The sequence below is a fragment of the Struthio camelus genome, chromosome 13 (assembly GCF_040807025.1).
Source record: "Struthio camelus isolate bStrCam1 chromosome 13, bStrCam1.hap1, whole genome shotgun sequence".
In the NCBI taxonomy this organism is placed as follows: domain Eukaryota; kingdom Metazoa; phylum Chordata; class Aves; order Struthioniformes; family Struthionidae; genus Struthio; species Struthio camelus.
In genome coordinates this window covers 8,090,126-8,111,880 of record NC_090954.1, presented here as the reverse complement: position 1 = coordinate 8,111,880, position 21,755 = coordinate 8,090,126, and the positions used below count along the sequence as shown (strand labels likewise).

At 44.5% G+C, this 21,755-nt stretch overlaps 3 protein-coding genes across 5 annotated transcripts in view; 1 reads left to right on the top strand and 2 right to left on the bottom strand.

Moving 5' to 3' along the window:
• Window positions 1-993, bottom strand: part of STK10 (serine/threonine kinase 10) — a 62,691-nt gene extending 61,698 nt beyond the window's left edge. The window contains exon 1 of one of the 2 annotated variants that reach the window (XM_068959179.1): window positions 676-993. Coding sequence is in view for 1 of the 2 variants with exons in the window: in XM_068959178.1 (XP_068815279.1) it covers window positions 110-265 (156 nt within the window). In the remaining variant the exon portion in view is untranslated. Of the gene's footprint in view, window positions 1-109; window positions 345-675 lie in introns of those variants that run through there. The other variant, XM_068959178.1, reaches the window with a different exon arrangement.
• Window positions 994-3,657: 2,664 nt separating this feature from the next.
• EFCAB9 (EF-hand calcium binding domain 9) lies at window positions 3,658-9,219 on the top strand. The gene is made up of 4 exons (XM_009672459.2): window positions 3,658-3,793; window positions 5,293-5,441; window positions 6,548-6,724; window positions 8,999-9,219. The coding sequence occupies exons 1-4, from the start codon at window positions 3,658-3,660 to the stop codon at window positions 9,140-9,142; spliced, it is 606 nt and encodes a 201-aa protein (XP_009670754.2). The 3' UTR covers window positions 9,143-9,219.
• Window positions 9,220-14,289: 5,070 nt separating this feature from the next.
• Window positions 14,290-21,755, bottom strand: part of UBTD2 (ubiquitin domain containing 2) — a 59,341-nt gene continuing 51,875 nt past the window's right edge. Inside the window, exon 3 of one of the 2 annotated variants that reach the window (XM_068959176.1) lies at window positions 14,290-18,486. In XM_068959176.1, coding sequence (XP_068815277.1) covers window positions 18,089-18,486 — 398 coding nt within the window. In that variant the 3' untranslated portion in view covers window positions 14,290-18,088. The remainder of the gene's footprint in view (window positions 18,487-21,755) is intronic. The other variant, XM_068959177.1, reaches the window with a different exon arrangement.

Here is a 21,755-nt window from a genome sequence, read left to right as displayed (position 1 = left end):
AGGTGCGTGACCCCGCGCCGGGCACGGCCGCACCGCCCGCGCCGAGCTCCGCTCCGCTCCGCGCCCCGCCGCCGCCGCCGGGAGCGCGGGGCGCGCAGCCGCCACCCACCTTGTACACCTTGCCGAAGGCGCCGTCGCCCAGCTCCCCCACGACCTCCCACACGTCGCTGGGGTCCAGGTCGCGGCGGACATGCTCGTACTCCTTGGACCGCCGCTTCTCGAAGGTGGAGAGGCGCAGGATGCGGCGGAAATTGGCGAAAGCCATGGCGCGGCGCGGCGGGGCTGGGGGCCGGGGCCGGGGCCGGCCGACCGACCCCGCTGCGCGGAGGAGGCGCGCCCGGCAGCGCCGCGCAGCCCCGGCGCCGGCTGGAGAGCCGCCGGCAGCCGCGTCCCCTCGCCCTGCCCCGGGGGAGGACGGAGCCGCTGCGCGCCCGGGGAGCGGCGAGGCGGGGAGCGGAGCCGCCTCCAGCCGCGCACATGGAGCCGGCGCCGCTCCACCTGCTGGCCTCGCTGCCGCCTCCCTGCGCCCGCCCCGCACCGCCACGGCCAAGCCCCAGGCACAGCTCAGCCCAGGCGCGGCATGGCATCCGAGGCCAATGCTGTAAATGCAATTACAATTAAAGAAACGAGGAAGGAAAGGTCTGAATGCGCCAGCGGCTGCTATCGCCTTCTCACCTGCGCAGCGAGGCCTCGGCCGGTGTCAGGAGCCGTGGCAGGTGTAAGGAGAGTGGCATCGCCACGCGTAGCCGCCTCATGGGCCGCCGCACTGTGGAGGGGGTCAAGCGAAGAGGCAGCTATCTGAGTGTAAAAACATAAGCCTACAGCTGCCTTGGCAGCAGAAAGATGTCTCTCTCTTCCCCCAGTTCATCTCATGTAAAAATAGACAAATATAAATATTTTTAAAAGTTCCAGTAATGGGAATTTGAGGGTATCAGAACTCTGGGCGAAGAATTTGAAGCTGCTGCCAAATCTTAAGATTCACGTCCTCTGAATGGCAAAACTTCACGTCCTGTGAAAAGCCAACTCGAAATGACGTATTAAATGGGGACATCTAGGGGAAATACTTGATGGTGCAGCCACGCTCAACAATTTCTCTGCTTTAATGTAGAGCTTAGTGGTAAATGGCTGTCCAGGAAAGCCTCGCTGACAGAAGCACAGTTCACACCAGCACGTGTTTTGTCTGTATACATTTCCCTCAACCCAATTAACTAGCCTAGGAGTACCGGCTGCAGGGTGGAGGTAAAGGAGGTGCTTTTTCACCCTCTGTCCTGATTTGTAATTTGGCAAAATGCAGCATAGGCTCTCGGTTTGAGAGCTTGACAGTGTTTTCTCATTACTTTCCTGGAGCGCGGGGGCTGATCATCACCGCTTGCTGTCTTTGCTGTTAGGAATAACTGGATTTATATTGGTACAATCAGGTCTAGCATTTCTATTGGGAGTTTCCCGATACTGATGCTTGAGATACCATTTAAATAAACTGCAGCTCCTGGAAATTTGTGGTTGTATAAAAATTTCAGCAGCATGTTTTCTAAAGTAAGTTTTTGTGCCCCTATTTCTTCCCTTCTCCCCACTGAGTTGTAGGAAAAGCAAGGTAAAAACATGATCCAAGTATATCCTTGAAACAGAAAGAGGCTGAAAATAATTGAGCACTTTTTCCACCTAACTTCATGGATTTTGGATCGCAAACAATGTGAGGATTTGGTAATACTGGAGTAAGAATAGACTCACAGCAACTTCTTTCAAAATTTCGTATTTTTTAATCTCATTTTTCCAGGTGGATGTCACTCCTTTTTTCCCCAGTTGTCATTCTTATTAATGGTAGCATTTTTACTTTATTGTCCAGTCATGGATCTGGGCGTTGTACATAATCACAGAAACATTGGTTGGATGGGACACCTAGACACCATCTAGTTTGACTTCCCACTTGGAGAAGGACTATCGCCAGGGCTAGACCAGGCCAGCTAAGTCTTGAAAGTCTCCCAGCATGGAGCATATACGATTTCCCTAGGTAAGTGCACACAATCCTCCTTGGGAAATTTTTTTCCCAATGTCCAGCTGAACCTCCCAAGCTGCTATTTGTGGTCATTGCCCCTTGTTCTGTCATCTAGAAACCTAGTAAGCGTTTGACTCCGTCATCTTCGTAATTGCCCTTACAATAGAGGTGGGCAAGTATTGGGGATGCCTGTCCCTATCGGGTGTTGTAAAGATCCAGAAAGTCAAGATACACCCCATGCCAAGGGGCTTACAATGTAGGCAGATGCCCTGTAACCTACCTGGGGAGGGGTCAATCAGATCAAATCAAACCAAATCAGATTGGTGACTGCTCTACTGGCATAAATTTTGCCACACTAAACTTACCCCTTCAAAAGCTTTTGAGCGACTCTGATTCAGCAGATCATTTTGAGGGCTGTGGAATTTTTAATCTGGTGCTTGACACCCTCTGACCAGATTTGCTATCTCCTGGCTGCATAGCCAAGAGGAGTCAGATGTATTTAAATTCTTTCGCCCAACCAATTTCTCACAGAAAGTTTGCAAACATCAAACCATCTCAACAAATAGGTTAATCTATCTCATCTGCCCATGGACTCCTACTTCTTACTGTTTTTCCAAATGGAAATGAATAAAATAAAGAGATTATAAACTTCAGAAACACAAAAAACTTTGGAAATCTGCCCCAGGCTCCTGGGAGCAGACCTGGTCCTATAGACAGACTGTCCTGAGTATTACCACTGCATTAAACAAGTTACTCAGAGCACAGGCCTCAGCACTGAGTATTAGCAGAACTGAACTCTTGATTAGTATTACGACTAAAGGAGAAGAAATTGCTAACTTGACTGCTAGACTAGGTAGAGCTCTGGGTTTAAAATGTTTAGAATTTAAAATGTAGAGAGTCTTTGTAGCAAAGTAGGCCACTGGAGTCTATAATTTTATTATTGTTGTTGTTGTTATTATTTCTGGTGTGGCTATAGGGGTCAGGAATAGAGAACACCTTCTCTGGTTATTGCTGTGCTGGACTGGTGCTGGATTGGACTGAGTATGGGTTGGAAGAGGAACAGATGATAAAAGCTTTGTATAAATAGGACAACAGTGTTTCAGCTTCCTAACAAAAAAAAAAAAAATAAATGGGGGGGCTTTTGAAAGCAACCATCTCTGAGCTACACCTCACAGACATGTTGCACCCGACACTGTCAGACACGGGAAATTTAAAAAGTTAAAACCATGGCTAAGAGTTAAAAACAAAACACTGCCTTAGCTGCTGTGTAGGACTTCCTCAGCAGGGACCAAACTTTGGGGAAACACTTGTCTAAGGCTGTAAGACTTTCATTACAGTCATCTGCTTTGGTAGCTTTCTAAAACAAATCCTTAAATCTGTGTTTTCTTGCACATTTTAATCAGACGCAACGTTCTTGAGGGCATTTACAAAAAATATGCTGTAAGAATAATTTCTATCACTTGGTTTTGATACGCATTATCCTCAAATGCTGAATGGTAGGGATGCATGCCTCCACATCTGAGGGGAATTCCTGAAAAATGTGGAAAAACCGTGAAAGAAGGGTGGGAGGAGGACAGACAATCATATTCTGGTTCTAGGGTAGAATTCTCCCCCTGTGGTGTGTCAGCTAACTCTGTTTAGGTGACCTTCCACAGTTACCCAAGATGAAGCTGAAATCTGGGTGTTTTCTGCAGTATTTGTATTTAGATGAAGTATACTGCTTGTTGTCAGTAAGAAATGCTAAGGCACTGACAGACTATTTCCAGCTCCTGGACGTTCATAGGAAGAATGCCCTGAACAGTGAGTACTTTTAAAAATGAGACTAGCCTTAGCACTGTAAAATAACAGGCCCTATGTAATGTTCTGAAAAGAGATACACAGACTGCTACATCACTTGGAATTTAAAACCTGAGATCACAGACATTATAAATATTGTACTTCAGATATTAGGACGAGTGCACTGCCCTGCAATGCTAATTAACTAGCGGCTTAGTTAATACCACTACTTGGCAATACCCCAAAAAGCTTTCAGTTATGGCATATATCACCATGTCCTGACTGGTCTATCATGCTCGAGCTGCTCTGAAAGGTTACGTGGCCTGGCTAATCCTGCATCAGCTTCTGAAATGATATATATGGCTCATGGGACCATTCAGAGCAACTGAGGTGTATTTTCAGCTCCCATTGATAGTACCCCTTTCCTCTTCACCCTTCAATTGCCTCTTTCCCTATCTCTGAAATAGTAAAAGGTCTGAGAGCCCAAGAAACCTGCTTGGCTTTGTGGTGCTACCATCTGCTGCATTCCAGCAACATGTAAAGCCACCAAGGCAGGCTTGCTAATACTGTACAAACATGATAACCGAGTCATGGCACCAATGAGCAATAATGGACATACAAAAAAAACACAGGCCAGAGATAAAGGAGATCTTTACAGCTATACAAGCATGATGCCAGGAGCACAGGACAAGAGGGGATTTCTGGCTCACTGCAGCTAATTCCTCAGTCCTGCAGCAACCTCATCTTGTAATCCCTTCCACAAACTGATTGTGCTTCACATTAAAAAGCAGATTTATTGCCAATGTTATTCTCAACGTTAGGCTGGTAAAGAACCCTAGTTTGCTGGTTCAGAGCTTCCTAACTTCCTGGCTGCAGTTGTCAAAGCTATTCCCATTTATTTGCAAATCAGCATCGCGCTCCAGCTTAAATAACACTTCTTCCTAGGGATTTACCCCACTGATAGAGATTTTGGGGTAGCAGAATCAGATCAATGCTGCAGATTTTTCAGCTGGGGCTGATTTTCCTCCGTTTTTGCATGGAACAGCTTGGGGAAGTTTGAGGGAAATGCCGAGGTGGATCCAGAAGTTTGGCTCTTTCTCCGTACACCCTTCCCTTCCTGGTATCATCACTGGAAAAGATTAAAAAGGGTTAAAAATAATTGCTAACAGAGCATGAGTTAAAAGTGACGCTTCCAAAATTAAAAATGGATTCTTTTGCCAATGTTCCCAGTTTGTTGAAAAAGTGCTTTTTTTCTTTCAGGGTTGGGGGTAGAAGAGCGGGAAGTCTGACAGAAAATTATGAGCACTTTACGTTGCCTTCTGTGTAGAAGCCACATATGCCCCTTTCATAAATGAGGGCAACTTATTAATACTATTAGTTCTGAACAGTTTCTTGCCCGCTACTCTGTTTTAATTGCTTGTGCAACCTGTCTGGGAGCAGTGGGCATTTAAAATAAGGTAAATCCTGTTAATTATTGCTAACAGCTTTGTCCAGACGAGGCCTAACAGCTCACTGTTTTCCAGATCTGCAGTTTTATTGCTTTCTCCATTATGTGACTGACCTGAGGAAGAAGCATATCATGCTGCTGTTTGACTTACTGGATCGAAATGCGACGGGGGAGATCGGCTTTGATGAGTTCTACATGCTGGTGTGTCTTCTGCTGGCTCATGAGGTGCGTAGCCCCTGGGGGCCACTGCAGGCGACGCGGACCATCGACACCCCCATAAAGGGAAGCAGCTCACTGGGGACTAATCCTTATTCATGCTGCACAAGGGATGGAAAGGGCCCCAAGGTCTGGATGTAGCCACAATACTGCCGCATGCAGAAGGAAAGTGGTGAAACGAGCAGTGTCCCTCTTAGTACCGACCCTGTTTCCCAGAGATTAATCTGCCCCCAAATCTTTCACCAGCTCGGAACCATCTAAACGCTCCTCCCAGCTCCGACCGCCCATTTGGAGGGCAGTTCTCCAAAAAAGAGCTTCTTGGCTGTGGCTACCTGCAGGGAAGGGAGCAGCGTCACATCTGTTTTCACTGGTCGGTGTTTGCCAGCTTGTCGGTGCTGGGTGTGCTGATCCCCTCCTTCTCCTTGGCATCGCCCACAGCTCAGCCTGTGGAGAGACTAGTATCTTTTCAGGAAAAAGCAGTGAGGACGGCAGGCTGTTTTGAGGGAGACGGATGATAAAGCTAGGGACTGACTTCCCTCCCTCCCATCAAACACATTAGGGTCCCCGTTCTGCAGTCGGGTGGGACATGGCATCCCTGGTGAGCAAGTGGCACGCAGATGCTGTGGCTGCTCAGGAGTGCCGTGCTGCTGCGTTGGCTCCACCAGGCCGGTTAGGCAGCCACCCTGGGTGGGGGGGGTGGAAGCGCACAGGGCAGCTGCCCAGGGGCCTCAGGGCAAGGAAAAAGGAGATACACAGCTAGGTGCTGTGGTTAGCTTTAAGCCGTTCAATACGAGGCGGGGAGGAAAAGGACCTCACAACGTGTCCTGTGCATGGGCCAGATATGAGTCTGGCTCGCTTTCAGTAGCTCTTCCCAGTACAGCCCTGCAGCTCGCAGCTCTACGGAGCCCAAATCCGGCGAGCAACAGCCACGTGCTTCCACACAACTGAGCCTGTGTGGCAGGAAGCGCCAGGATCTTGGTATTTCCTGCTGGCTCAACCAGCAAGAGGTCACCTTTATTCTCTGGACACTAGCACCGTCTGCTATTCTCTATATTCTTGCAGAGGAGGAAATCGCTGCTTATAATCTGTTCTTAAACCTTTCTGCCCTGAAACAGAACCATCTTGAGAAGCAGTTCATCTATCGACACTCGGGGACTGCCTTCAGACTGCTGGACAGAGACGATGGTCACACAATCAGTCCTAGGGAATTTCAAGCCACGGGGTTTCTCTTTAACATCAAGAAAGAAGAACTTCAGAAGATATTTAAGGACTTTGATATATCTGGAGATGAGGTAAAATTAGAGAAGTAACAGCCAAAACAGAGGCCGTGAAAAAGCTCTTCTATTAAAAATTAACCCTTAGAAGCCCCAAGGGAGATGAACAGTCTGCTACATCTGGTGAGAAGAATTAATAGCCTAGATGGGAGAAAGTGTGGCAAGGAAAACATGCACAGACATGAAGCAACTTACCTGAGCAATTGTAGAGTTTGGTCCCCTGTGCTAAGCTTACCTGGCTGCCTCAGAACTTGCAGGCAGCCAAGCTGCCTGCTGTAACCCCCAGCATGTCCTCACTGAAGTCAGAAGGGCTTCAGAAGGAGCAGGCCTTTGATGACTTACCCTATGGAAATGACAGAGTCCTTGTTCAAACATCCAGCAACATCACTGTACTAGAGTATGTATGATTACCGAGACAGAAGGCTCTTCAAAGGTGTTCCCCTGTCTCAACTAACTGTTGCATACAAGGCTATTCCTGCCTATTTGCAAGTACAGAAAAACAAGTCTGGTCATCTGGACCTGAAAGTGCTTGAGCAGCTGTGCTACTCTCTGGTGAACCTCTCCCTCCAATTTACTGGTGAAGCCCCTAATGTCTTAGTATCCAAGCATAAGGCAAGCAATGAGGAAATTAGAGGTCAAACAGGCATTTTCTTCTCCTTAGATCCTAGATTTCCCAGTACTTAAATATACATTTACAAGCCTATCTTCTTTATGGATATAATTCCCAGAAGTCTTGATTGAAAATGTCTTAATAGTAAGCTAGCAACAGGATGAAAGAACGGGGAGGGGGCACAAAAAATGGGTATATTCCTCTACCTGAAGAGACCCCAGTGAGAAGAGATGGGCAGGACTGGCAGAAGTGCTTTTACTCAGTCCATTTTTTTTCTGAGTGTACTTGCAGCTCCTCGTTGTTTTCCAAGCTCTCTGAAGCCAGGTCTCGCACCTGCTCACCACGCTTGTGCTCCAGCAGGGTACACTGACTTACTACCAGCTCCTTTTAGGCACGTTATGAGTGGTAGACCTTGGCTTCTGCTCATGCCAAAAGCAGTTATGTAGATGCTGCTGCCCAGGTAAAGCCCTGAGGGGAGCTCTCCTTCACTTCTCCAATAGATCCTTCCTTTTGACTTCAAACCAGCTTCAGATCCAAACAAGAGGCTTTGGGGATCTCACTGCAGCACTCATCCCCCGCCCTGTGGCAGGTGCAGGCTCCCTGCAATCAGAAAGGGAACATCAAATCCAGTGATACCACCTCCCCAGCGAGGACTCTGCTCCCTTCTTCTCAGACTTTGTGCTTAGCACAGTCCTCACTACAGAGATGCAAACATGCCTCTCTGCTCAACCTGCTCTTGGCCACCATCCTGCCTCAGCCTCACCTTCACGTTTGTCTCCTCACCTGCACTCTTTCAAATCCCTCCCTGCTCTGAAGCAGACCCTGATTAATAACCACCTGCAGCTACACCAGCAGGGAGTCAGTCATTAACACACCATGGGTATTTCTTATCACTGACGCAGCTTCACACTGTTCTTAGGACTTAGGATGCTGAGAGCATCTCAGCATGCTCTAAGGGCACGTTTAGCAAGACAACCACTAGTAACCAAGGGAGATTCCTTCTCTTTCTCCTCCTTGCTGGTGCTGGGTTACTGGGCATGGAGTTTACTGTTTTTATTGATAATTCTCCTTGTCTGTGTTCTAGCGCTAGCATCCTCTTCAATTATTTGTTGCATCTTTCCTGTAAGCCCTGTAGGGCTTGCAATATGTTTCCTGTGTGGTTGAACAGCATATCTAGATATCAAAGCATCAGTCTTGATCAAGGCCTCAGGATACTTCTCCAATGCAAAGAACAAATTTGAGAATAGTCTCCTGGAATAAGCTGTTTTGGCCCTGAGTTGCATCAATTCTGTCCTTTCATCTCAAGGCTGCCTGATTAAAAGGACACTTTAAGTAGGGGCGGGATGGTTGTTTGATACAGCTCTAAAGGCATTCAGATCTCCCACTTACGCCCAGCCACACTGTAACACCAGATGTTATGAATCCTTCTCACATCTGCAAGTCATTACAGAATGGTAGAGAAACGTTAATTTGCCAGGGAGGTGCCCTACTAGCCTGTAACATGTTCATTTGGGATGAGCCGGAGGCGGTAAGTTGAAACCAATTTCTCCTGAGTCAGTTGGGAAACTACAAGTTGGAGAATAGGACAAGAGCCTGGACTCTAGATTTTTCTCTGAAATAACTGTTTATGTTAGCCAAGACTGTCTTGCTAAGACAGATATCTATCTCCCCTCCAAAATCAGCAACTGAACTACAAGGAATTCAAGATGTTTTCAGTATTCTGCATTGACAAGCAACAAGAGAAGAAAAAGGAGAAAATGAGAAGGAGGATGACCAAGGGGAGTGTGAGCATCAGCCTCCCACCAGGATCAGCCAGCTCCCAATAGACTAAACAAGACCACTTTTACTCACAGCTGGAAACAATGCAGCCTTACTTCTTCATCCTCCTGGGCTCAGCTTAAAATCAATAAATAAAACATATAAAACCTGTAGAAAATGAATAAATTGGACAAAGTGAGGCATTTAAGCAATTGCTTTTTCTGTTATCTCCATTTCTAATTGCCGCTGCTCTATAAAGACAAATGCCAGGGTCTGATATCCTCTGATGAGGAACAGCTGACGCAACTTGGATTTCAGCCTCGTGCTTCACAGCTCTCCCTAGGACTAGCATTGAGATTAGTGTTATCCCTCCCCCATGTACTATAACATGTGCATCTTTTTGGTATTTTAGAGATGATCTCTTCCTGTCCCTCAAATATATTACAGCTTGCTTTAGAGAGAAGCCCCCTCCCACTGCTCTTTTACCATGTTCAAAGATGCACACAAAGAAAGGCTAGTTTGAAATTCAGCAGACTCGTTCTTGCCAATGCTGGATCCACTCAGGTCTGTCAGCTTTCCACTCCCTCTTTTTCTGCTTTACATTACACTGCTGCCATAAAAACCAGTGTGCGTGCTTCAGGGTCAGGCAGTTTCCTTGCATCCTTATTACTGCTGTTGTGAGGAACAGTCCAACTGAAGGAAATGCTGTTTTCTTTGTTAATGAAACCACCTAATCAAATCCATGTGGAGAGAAAGCAAGGGAGGCAGGCAGTTTCTTTTGCTAAATATTGACTGTTTACCCTTTGGACGCAGCAACCTAGTAAGTTTGTTTCCCCCTCTCACCTTACGTGTAGGGCATCGCACCATTCAGCCTCCGAGCTCACTGCAATTAGAGACCTTCTCTAATGAAACTCCAAGGCTATGGCATAAGGGATTAATTATGACAGAAAATTCCAGTCTCTTAAGCTCAGTAACTGACATCACATGAAATAACATTTAAGCACGCCTGCAACATGGCACATCACCTCTTAGACCTTTGTAGCTGTTCCGATTCCAGAGCAAATAAACTAAACCTCTGAAATCCTAACTTACAGGGTTTGTCCAGAGAGAGGGAAAGAGAGAACATAATGAACCGCTCTGCACAAAGCCCAAACTGTGGGGAGCTCAGCTCCTTTTCAGTACGTTACCTTTATGCCTTATATTTTTAGCCAGGACTGAGAGGAACCAGCCCTGCCGAGCTTGCAGCCACCTTCTCCCTGGAGCACGTAGATCGAATCTTGTGTTTCTGCACTGACTTTGGCAGTCACTCATGTACAATAAGGAGCAAAATCGAGTTCGCCATCAAAGGCTTTTTCACTTAGCACAGCAATTGTGCTGTCTTTGGGCTGACAACCCAGTGTTAGCACAACATCGGTACGCGCAAGTACCAGCTGAAGCAGAAGGAGGTGCTAGCCAAACCTGGATGGTGGTGTAGTCAGCGGAAAGCAACCGCTCTGGCAAGTGGCCAGGATAGATGGTGCAACTTCTACCATAGGGAAGAAATGCTGTACTAGCTCTGGACATTATGCAACTTCATATAGTGAGATACAGTTACATATGAACATAGGGACAATACAGACAATAATTATATTCCATGTTAAATAGGAATGGAAACAAAGTAGTCTATATAATGTAGCTCTATAAATCATATGTCTTATTCTGCCCTGAACTCAAACGCGTCAACAAGCACCTGATTTCACTGCTTGCGGTAGCAATTGAGACGTTTGAACTCTCGTGCACTCTTGATACAGAACCACCTCCTCTTGGGGTTCCGGTTAGATTAAGTCAGTTGTGGGTCCCCCAGCCCATTTCCTGCACTGGGCTTCCGGACAGCATGGACAGCTTGGTGGCTGAGTGTGAGCGCGTGAGAGAGAGATGAACATCCCTCTCATTGTTATTACTTTATAACTGGCAACGTTTTCCTCAAATAAAAAATGGCTAAAGGAGGAAGATAATATTGTTTTAAAATCCCGGTGTTTGAGGACAGCAGCCCTGAGAAAATCTGTCCTTGCCAGGGGAGTGATATATATATATACATATACACATATATATCTGTACAAAAATATATACATTCCAGGAAAATCCCATGCTCATTTGTTTATGGTTCACACCACAAATTCTATTCTGAAAATATCCTAGGATAAAAAACAGTTGAAAAGTTTAGCTGTGATAACATTAGACTGAAGTGACCTAAAAAAATTATTCATACTCCTCTGATGCATTAGATGGTTAATCAAGACTATAAAAAAGGTGACCTGAATTAAGACATGTCAGTTAATGTAATTATAGGACAATTACACAGATCCATTATTTTGCACCTTCCCCATTCACAGAGGCGCTGGAGAAGGCACGTGCATTTGCAGACAGCAGGAATAGTTAAGTGAGGAAGCTAGCACTGCAGTTTGGATGCCTGACTATATCATCAGACCTTGCTACCCTTCCTGAAGGCCCCTGATTGATTCTCCTAGGCATTGCATGCCATATTTGTAAGATATGTTGTCACATACATCAAAACGATTACCAAAATGTGTCTCTAGGGTATCAAATAGGTAACGAAAAAAAGTTAAAAGAGTTCCAGCTCAGAGTTTAAAGCCCTATTTGAGAAATTTAAAAAGAAAAACAACACTGAGTTTATTTCTTAAGGCATGGCATTTCCAGTATTACTTTTATTTTTAAATGCAGGAAAAAAAAGTTTCTCTTTTTTGTTTTAAATACAGGAAGTTTTGTACAGCATTTCCAACTCATAGAAATTCATGATGTTTTGTTCTCAATGGTAGAAGATCTTCCCTAGGTTAAAAAAAATACATAATTTAACAGTCTAAAGACAACCTACTTGTGCTTTGCAATTGATTAAAAATATGTGCACACACTACTGCGATATATCAACCAAGAAACAGAGGTACAACATAAAAATACATAATGCATTTTAAAAGTTACCTGATGTTCACAGCATCTTTATATAGGCCTAGAATTATCCATCGACTGAATGAGCCAGGAAGAGGGGGAAGTTAAAAAGCATGTTTTACATAGCTGGTATATTTGATTCTAAAAGATTTTATAAAAGTGGCAGGAAAACAGGTCACACCACCGGAATTCCCTCATCCTTGTTTCACGAGGTGTTGGAACTGTGTATTTTCTGTGTCAGTACCAAATCTAGCACCGTATCCTACATATGAATGTTTCTTTGTTACATGGCACACACAAACAAACTGCATACAAAAAGTTTTACCATAAAAATGAAGATATTTATTCAAGAAGTACAAATTTGATGGTACCAGCCATCTTTGAAAGCCATTACCATGAGGCAGAGAGGACACAAACCTAAGTCTCTTGCTCAGAACATACGAAAGCAAGTGTCTTACAAATTTCAAGCTAATGTCTTAATTTCAATCATTGCTCAAAAGCCATCTCCACTTTTTAAACATTCCCTGGACTTGAGAGAGGCACAAATAGGGTTTTTAATACAAGACTAGTTAGTTATTTTTAATAAAGCCATCAGCTACAACTTAATTTGTTTAAAAGTTTCTTAAATTGTCACCAGTCTTTGACTGGATTCAAATTTCCTAAAGAAAAAGGGGGCTTTAAAACCAGTAGGTGCAGAATTTTTGGAGCTCAAGATGAACTTGAAGTTTTAAGGCAGGAGTCAGGATTTTAAGTTCTCTATTTGCCCCATGGTTCTGATCGAATGGTCTTCATCTTTAAAATATACAAACACAGAGTTTGATTGGATAAATACCCAACAAGCAGTCCTGCTCGAAGGACAGGAACATACTTCTTCACGGAGAGTCCAGTGGACACATTTATTAAAAGTCTCAAAGTCCATAGTTAGAAGCCCGCTGGTTAAAACATCTCATCTTCCAACTATTCGACTTTTGTAGGCTCAGTGGCATGTATATGTCTCTCTTGGAAGGAGAGCTACAGCTCCATCTCCTATGAACAGAGCAACACACACGCAGCTACGGAGTATCTAAACCGCTGAAGCATGGAAGAGGAGAGCCATTTGCAGAACAGAGCAATTAAAAACACTTTATGAATATGAAAGTCTTAAAGCAGGCAGACTCGTATATACAGTAATTAACTAACAAACAGAAGTGTTGTGGCTGCAAATACAATAGCAGGCCGTTCATCTTCTTTCGGAGAAGACAGAAACAAGGTTGCTGAAGAGTTTAACTTGGTCGCTTCCTGGAACGGCTAACTTGCAAGGGATATCAGCAAAATCTAGTCAGTTTGAACTGTATTTTTTTCTTTTTCCAAGAAAATTTGCAGAGCGTATGAAGCTTATCCCCTCACCCAAAGCAAGTTCTCAAAACCTCCTTTCTCATATCCCCCTACATCCTACTCCAGAAGGCTGCAAGCCGTCCAAGAGCTCCAAGCCACCGTCCAGTAGGGAGGGGGAATTACTGGGTAAGTGGATAAGGGCAAAGAAAAAAGAAAATCCTTCTTCTAACAGAGACTACTTTAATTTCAACGTAACAGGATCTGAGCAGCATAGTGAAAAAAGCCAATACAAATCTTTAACTTTTTTTTTTTAAACGTAAACATTTGCTGCATAAGGTGCAGGGTCTTGAGTGTATTTACAGTGATATAGAAAAGAGCTTGTAAAATATAGACTAAGTCAAAAACGTAGCTACCACCTGTGTTTCTGAAGAGGCTAGAAATGGACAAACATAGCATTCAATTTGCCAACACTTACACAGCTAAAACGCTTTCAAAATTCCATGGTTAAAAGCATCCCACCATTGCATCAAACTAAGATTTTTTTTAATAGATTTTTAAAAAAAGTTCTATATTATTTACTAACAATGGATATATATATGCAGAAGCATGTCATACTACAGCGTTATTTTATCAGTTGGCCATCTGCTTTATCAAACGTTACGAAAATTGCATGTGTTGCTTTGTTGGATCAGTGAATCCCTACTTCCTCTCCTCCCTAAATCAACTTACGACTTGTGTAAAAGGCAAAGAGAAGCTGGGGTTTCGTTTGGTTGTCACTGGAATTTTTATTTGTTTCGCTGTTACGATGACTTTTAGCATTGGTGCGGTTACTAAAAAAAAAAAAAATTATACTGCTGACTCTCAGCATTTAGTTTTCCAAAATATTTCCCAGATCCAGAGGCATAAAGGTTGCTGGCTTTAAGAAAAACAAAAACAACAAATGTTCATAGTTCAACTATTTCCTTTTTTTTTTTTTTCCCTGTAGGAGACATTGATAAACGGCAGTGCTCAAAGAGGCAACGCAGTGCATCACGCTTTCGGAGCTGGATCCTACGGAAGAGCGCTATCACTTAATTTTGGAAGAAGGAACCGAGCACCCTGCTGGAGCACACCAAGTACCACACGTACGGCACCGGTGGCTTTTCTAGCACTTGGCTTTTCTAGCACTCCCTCTCCCCAGCAGACTATGAAGCGCTCATGTCTCTCTGCCTTTCAAGCTGTTCAGGAGGGTAGACTTTCGCTAGTCCATTACTTCTGGGTCAGACAGAAGCAACAATAAAGAGCATAAAAATCCGAATCACATCAGACGGACCCGTCACTGGCAGAAGGTAAAAATGTAATCTACGGGCATCAGCTCAAAGCCAGAGTCAACCAAGGAGTGACACCGAGGGCTGGATGGGTCTAACAAAAAAAAAATTATCCTATCGCTTCTCACTCGTCTGCACTCGGCAGCGCGCTGCGCGCGTGACCAGAACCATCGCGGGCGGCGCGCCGGGAAACCTCGCCGTTCGCCCCGAGTCCTGCAGCCCGGCACGGCTGCTCTCCCTGCGGCGGAGCGCGCCGCCCTCCGCCCCGGGCGCCCGCGCCGCCTCCGGGCAAGGCTGGAGCCCAGCCCTGCGCTGGCATTCGCGCTCAAGGCCATCTCGTAGAGCAAGGACACGGCCTTTTACAGAAGCAAGAAACAACTGCTCTTTCAGTCTGTGTTGCAACCTCTGCTTTATACAGAGGGGACACGTTAACCAGCATGCCGTACGTGTGCATGCCTGCTGTCGTTACTTTTTTTTTTTGTTTTAAGAGATATACAGCTATATATAGATAGAGATATCGTTTGAAACTTGGAATTTTTTCCTAGTGCACATCTTGCACCGTTTCTTTGTTCCCAGCTAGGTACACGCTTAGCGCATCTGTCATTTTATCAAGAAGGGAGGTCGAAGAGAGTCCGCAATTTCACCTTTGAAGTATTCTGCCACTGACTTTGTTCATTTTTATGTAGGTGCTTAAGGGACAGGAGAAGGGGAGGGGACGGTAGAGGAAAAAGTACTTTCACAAAGCAAACCTGTGTTCTGCCATAAGCCCGCTCAGGACACGGCCTTCAGATCATCACCTCGCTCCCTGCCATGGAAGCGGTTAAGATAAAACACAGTTATTTATTACAACGTAACGTCAGAAGCTCCTCAAAGTAAGGGGAGGTAGAGGGAAAGGGCCAACCCTCCCTGTCGCCCTGCCCTTTGCTTAGTTTATTACACGCTGTAATCCCATAAACAGTACAAGGTGATGCCTGGGGCGGAGGGGGGGGGGATCTCCAAAATGTATCCTACAAAAAAAGTAGTGTTGTAGTAGTCACAGTTACAAAATTGTTATCCAAGTGGCAGCTTCGCTCCTTAATCAGCCGTTACAATTCCCTCCGCTTCCAGAAGTGGCTGCAGGGAAACAACATTGCAAAGGTAGTTTATAAGAAAATGTAAATTATGCCTTACAAGACAAGTAGCGTCTTCCTGGCATGAAGGGAGTATTTAATTTAGAAAACAATCTAGTTTTACCAACCATCGTTTGACCAAGTGAAAATCCAAGAGATTGAGTTGCTTATATATCAAACAAATATTATTTTTCCCTTTGGAATGCAAAAGATCTGGCTGCAAAAACCCAGTATGCTAAACTATATGCGTCTTAAAAAAAATCCACAATAGAAATCTTTTGTTATAGACTCGTATTTATCAGCTTTGATGTAATCTTTAAAAAGAAAGAAAAGGAAAAGAAGTCACTTTGGTGTTTACGAGAAAAGGGAACTGGTTTTCCTTACACAGCCCTGCCACGTACGTCAGTCATCCGTACCCAATCTGGACTTAAGGAACTGTCAGAAAACTTTAGCTTTAACACAACACTGGGTCCAAGATAAAACCCATGTTTATTTTGGAGGAGAGAGCAGAATGCAATATAAAATGTGAATCTGTTTTTCAACAGGTTTCAACTTTCAAAAGTCAACTGCATCACCTAACCAATGTGAATTTTGCATCAGCTTCCATCTACTGGGAAAGTCTTGTGAATTTGTACAAGCGGACTTTGCAAGTTCCAGCTTTACGCTGATACTCATGGAGCAGGTAACTCCCTTGAAGTTTAAAACATTGGTTTGTATGAAATTAATGGAGTAGGAAAAGTAGCAAGTTTAAAAACATCAATCCTAACCTGCCAGTTTCCCTAGCAGACAAGTAAGAGCTGGGCAGCCGTAGGTTTTGACCATAGATTCAGAGAGGGAAGACAGAAGAAAAATTAATAAAGAGGATCATACCTGAATAGCACATTAGGATTTTGGAAGAACTGAAGTAATTTTAGTGATGGCTGAAAAAAACAATCAAACTAAAAATCATGTTTAATAGGAATAGCAGATTTGATCTCAGCCAAAGGAAACACCAGACAAGGGCACCGAGCAGCCAAAGGAACAGAGTGCATCTCAAATCAAGGTAACAATCAGTTAGAATTTTTTTTTTTTTTTTGCAACATGTTCACCCGATCAGATTTTTGAGACTACATTGAAAAGGATTTGTCTACTGAAATCCTCTTACATTCTGAAGAGAAAAGCACTGGCTATTAAATATAATGATCGTGTTCTAGGCTGCTGATGCATTTTAGTGAGGATATTTCCAATTACCCGGGCTAGAGGGTCACCAGGACTAGCAGAGACCTAGAAGGATGGCTGCTTCAAATAACAGCCACAGAAAAAGTTGACATTATTGTGCTACTGTGCCCGTCTTACCTTATTCCAAGCTTTGTGCCCTCTAGGCACTGAGCAGGGGAAACTGCAATCCATTACAGTTGGGTGTAACTGCAGTTTAATCTGGAACTATTACAGCTGGCAGAGGAGTGTCATTTGACAAAGGTCACGCGTCTAATTCTTAATTGCACACCAGCGCATCACTCATATCAGCCAGCCTGTTCAAGTTCCTTTTAAAGATCTGAGAGAGATGCAGTAATTCGGTAGGCAGGTATTCAGGTGCCGGTCAGCCAGTAAACTTCAGGCTAAGTCAGTCTGATAGCAAGTAAGCTTACAGTACAGTACATGAGACTATACATTTTCTAAATTATTGCCTAATGCTGCCGAAGGCCGTTTGTGCCACGCGCTGCAGCCAGCAGCGGCACGAGGCCGCGCTGCCGCGCTGGAATGTACAACTGCTTGGTCGGGCGCCGCCGGGAGCCATCCGCGTGAGCATGACGTGGGTGAAGACCTCTCCCTCTGCCGGTTTCACTGTGCCTCCGGAGAAACTCAAAACATCCCGCGCACGGGACCTACCCGGAGCAGCGGAAGTTCCTGCATGAACTGTATGTGGTGCTGATATCATGACATACATACATATATATGTGTGTATATATATATATATATGTATTTAAATAAAAGTGCTCTCTGTTGCTCTCTCTCCATGGATCAGGGCACCACCAACAGTTTTAATAATCATTACATATTTGTCATTGTTTAAACGAAAGACAACCTCTTCCCCCTCTCTTTGCACCGCCTCCCTTTTCCCTTCCCCTTCCCGCTCCTTTCTTTGCCCTTGCCCTGTGTTGCTTGCTGTTGCGTTAAATATGAGATCAGGCAAACCCCAAAGGACAGTTTACATTTTTTATGTTTTGTTTTTGCAGATCTCCATCACAGATGGAATTTTTGCTGGTCATTTCTTGGAACCAATCCATTAGCAGGACAAACCAAAAAAAAAAAAATCCCACGACAGAGATGGAGGAAAGAAGAATCAATAAACAAGCAGAAATCAGTTTTCCACTGGGGTTGGATTTGCTAAGGGTTGGCTCACAATGACTTGTACCACGTAGTCCTTTGGGATTTTCAGCTCCTCCAGTTTCATTTTGTCTGCAAGCGGCCTGCCCGAGAAGAACCAGCGCTGGCTGCCCGGCTCCACTCCCTCCGCCGCGTGCAGCCGCCTCTTCATGTGATACACGGTGTCCATACTGCGGACCATAAGCTTGAGGTCCTTGCCTGTGGACAGTCGCAAACGGAGCTGGCATTCATGCCCTGAATTGGGCGGTGGATCGGGAATATCGAGAGTCTCCAAGTCGCCCTTTTCCTCTATCATGTTGATAGGTGGGGCGAGGCAGTAGACTGGAAGCTGGTACCTGTTGCCCAGTTCATCGTAACACTCTGTAAGAGCACCTTTAGGAGATAAGGAGAGGGGAAAAAAAAAAAAGAGTATAAATGCATCTCATATTTAAAATCAAAGTGTTCACACTCTGAAGTATCCACTCCAAGGACTAAAACTCCAGAGTGACGACCCCCGATTTCAGGGATACAAAAATCTCATGTTCTCATTAAAATTTCTCCCCCTCTTGTTTTCATGTGGAAACTTGGGATTGAGTTAAAAGCACTCCCCAAAAGGCAATAACACCTCTCCCCTCTGGATAAGCCAGGATAAACTTCAAAAGTAGGAGGAAGGAAGAAACAAGAATCTAATCCCACAGATGTTGCTCTTCCCACACGTCATTTAAAAGACGACTCTGTCGCCAAGAGCAAAGCGGGGATTCAGAGCGCAAGGACACCCGGAACACGCTACCTTCAGGAATTTCATGAATCTAAGCTGTGAAAAGGTGAACATGGCAAACAGATTGAAGGCAAAAGACCACTGTGAAAGAACGATTTTGTAACTTCTCACCAAACACCCAAACATTTCTAAAGCTGTTTCATATAGGATTTATGTTTTAGAGGTAACTGCCAGAAAAAACAAACACGACCACCCAGCTGGATAACTCTGCCACTCCACAGAGCGCGCCGTGTCATCCCCGGAGCAATGACACACCGCGCATGTACATGCAGTTGAAGCCTGAAGCAACTCCTCTATTCAAAATCCTGAAATTTCAGGAGTGATTTTTATTGCCCGGACTCCCAAGAGGTTCCTCAAAATAATCTGACTGTTCATGTTACGACAGACAGCGAACTGGCTTGTTTTCTTGGATACAGCTTGCTTTACTTTCCGAGACTGCACCACACGCAGACCACATTGAGAACTGTAACACTCACAGAACGAACGAATACAACCTGACTTTTCCCCAATATGAAATGCTCTTTATTGAGACATTTTAAGGACTACTCTGGAAAAATGGCAGCATATTTTCATAACGTTTCTTAACAGTTAAAGTAACAGAAACCTAAAAATTAGAGCCCAACTGCCTACGTCACGTATCAGCTCTTGCAGTGAGTCAGGAAAATGCCATGCAGAGGAAGCGAGTCTTTGATATCCTAAATCACAGCAGAAATCCCTTCTCAGGGGACTTAAAAAGCAGACGTTCACACTCCAAGGAAACGCTTCTACTGTGTCTTGGATCTACCTGCTATAATGAATTTTCACATTTTTGCCCCTAGAGGGGGCACACTCACTTGCAAGATTATCCATCCTTTTGTAGTTAGAAACGTTTGAAGAGGAGCCAAGTCCTTGAGCTACAGAATATTTTAAAAACTCTTTGACTCGGCAGTTCTGCACACAACACCCAACTGCTCCTTGTTAGAAACTAAGGCTTTTTTTTTTAGTTAGAGGTTTTTTCATGCTAACGATGAATTGTCTTAAACTTTGCTATTTGATCAGCAAAATTACTGCACTATGAAATTAAACGTGCAGATATATTGCGTAGCTTAGCTCATTCTGACAGCAGCACCTTGTGCTGAAAATCTACTTTATTTTAAGAAGCTGCCGACCAATTTATTTTTTTAAAGATACTTTATGTTGATGAAAACACACAGAAGGACTCTTTGGCTCTATAATTTCAATTTTCTAGGAGCAGCCGCTTTTTTTTTTTTTTTTCTTTTCCCCCTCTGTTTGTACAGGTAGCACCGAGATGGTTATCCTGCAAGACTTATTAAATAAAACACAGAAAAATATAGTTACGCTACTCCTTCCAGTCTTGTATCATTTAGGAACCCCAGAGTAAACCACCTTTACCAAAATCCTATTGAGTCTGTAACTTGCAAGATAATTTGAGTGTGACTGGCAAACTAGGCCTGAAGTTCTTACAGTTCAGTTTTGTTTTACAATGTGCATTTCATTCTGCACCCCTAATCAATTTAATAATTGATGCCACAGTACTAAATTCTGCTTGTTCCTATGAACAATGATCCAGAAGTAGTTTGCTGCTGGAAAAAAAAAAAAAAAACCCAAACCCCAACAATCTTAAAATTTAGCTAGAGCAGCTAAACTTACATCTATCTTTATTTAAAAGCCACGTACCTTAAAAAGATGCTACTGTTTTAGAATGGTCTATCAAAGAGTTAATCTTAAAAGCAACGGGGCAAGCCTGCTAAGGAATTTCTTCATCATTTATATCCTTGCCCAGTTGAACTAGCATCAAGGTCAAAGCATATGCTATAAACACTAGATTGCTTAATCACAATCAGATAAGCAGTATTAAAGAAAACCCTCTGAAACAGCAACTAACTTGGAGGTCTCTTTTTAAAAAAAAAAATAGAGAGAGAGAGACACTGGGTAGAGGTAACCTTAACCGTTCTCTTGCCAATGAGAACTACACAGTCCAACCAAAGAAAGGGTTTATGACAAATTGATAACGTAAAAACAGGTTTCCATAAATGTAACCAATAACACCCATCCTTCTACTCTCACCGGTAAAAATATTCCTGAGTCCTATTCGATACCTCCTATTAACAGGAGGATTTCGGGGAAGCGACCCGGCTCGCCGTCGGAGAGGCGCCGTCCTCGCTGACGACTTCTCGGAGCACTTGGACCGCAAAACACGCAAAGGCAGAGACCGAAGAAGCGTCGTATCGGTTAGAGTTCCAAAGTTAAATGGCAGTTGAGTACGGTTTACCAGAAGACAGGCTGAGTTTTGGGCTATTTTTAAGCAATGCAGGAAAACGCAAGTGACCTGCGAAGAAAGGAGCGAGCCACCGAGGTGGCCGCTCGCCGTGGCCACAAGGCCCAGTTCGCCAACCAGCTGCCGCGCACCGCTCACGGAGCAAAACCCTCTGGAAATCCAACATCTCAGCTGCAAAACCCTCTCTCATTTTGCTGTTATAATTGAAAACCACGTTTCTGATCCCCTCCTGCAAGATACCTGATCTTGGACCGCAGAAGTTATTCAGCACAAAGGGGCACGAACAGCATTGTCAAGCGAGAAAGCACAGAGGGAAAAGAAAAAAAATCTTTTTTTTTTTTTTAAAGGTTTCCTCGTTACCTAGGCAACAAGAGTCTTCACCAGCCAGTTAAGGCAGAAGGAGGATACAGCCTCCCTTAAACTTGAGCAGAAAAAAGCCACCCCAACAGAGGTTTCAAAGTTGAGGAAGATGGCTCGGTTCCCGCGCCTCCCCTCGCCTGCTCGCAGCCCCGGCGCGGAGACTTTCCCAGCCTCATGGTCTGGTGTATACCGTTTCCTCCGTCCCCTGCTTCCCCCTCCTTCCCCACATCCTACACCTGGGCATCG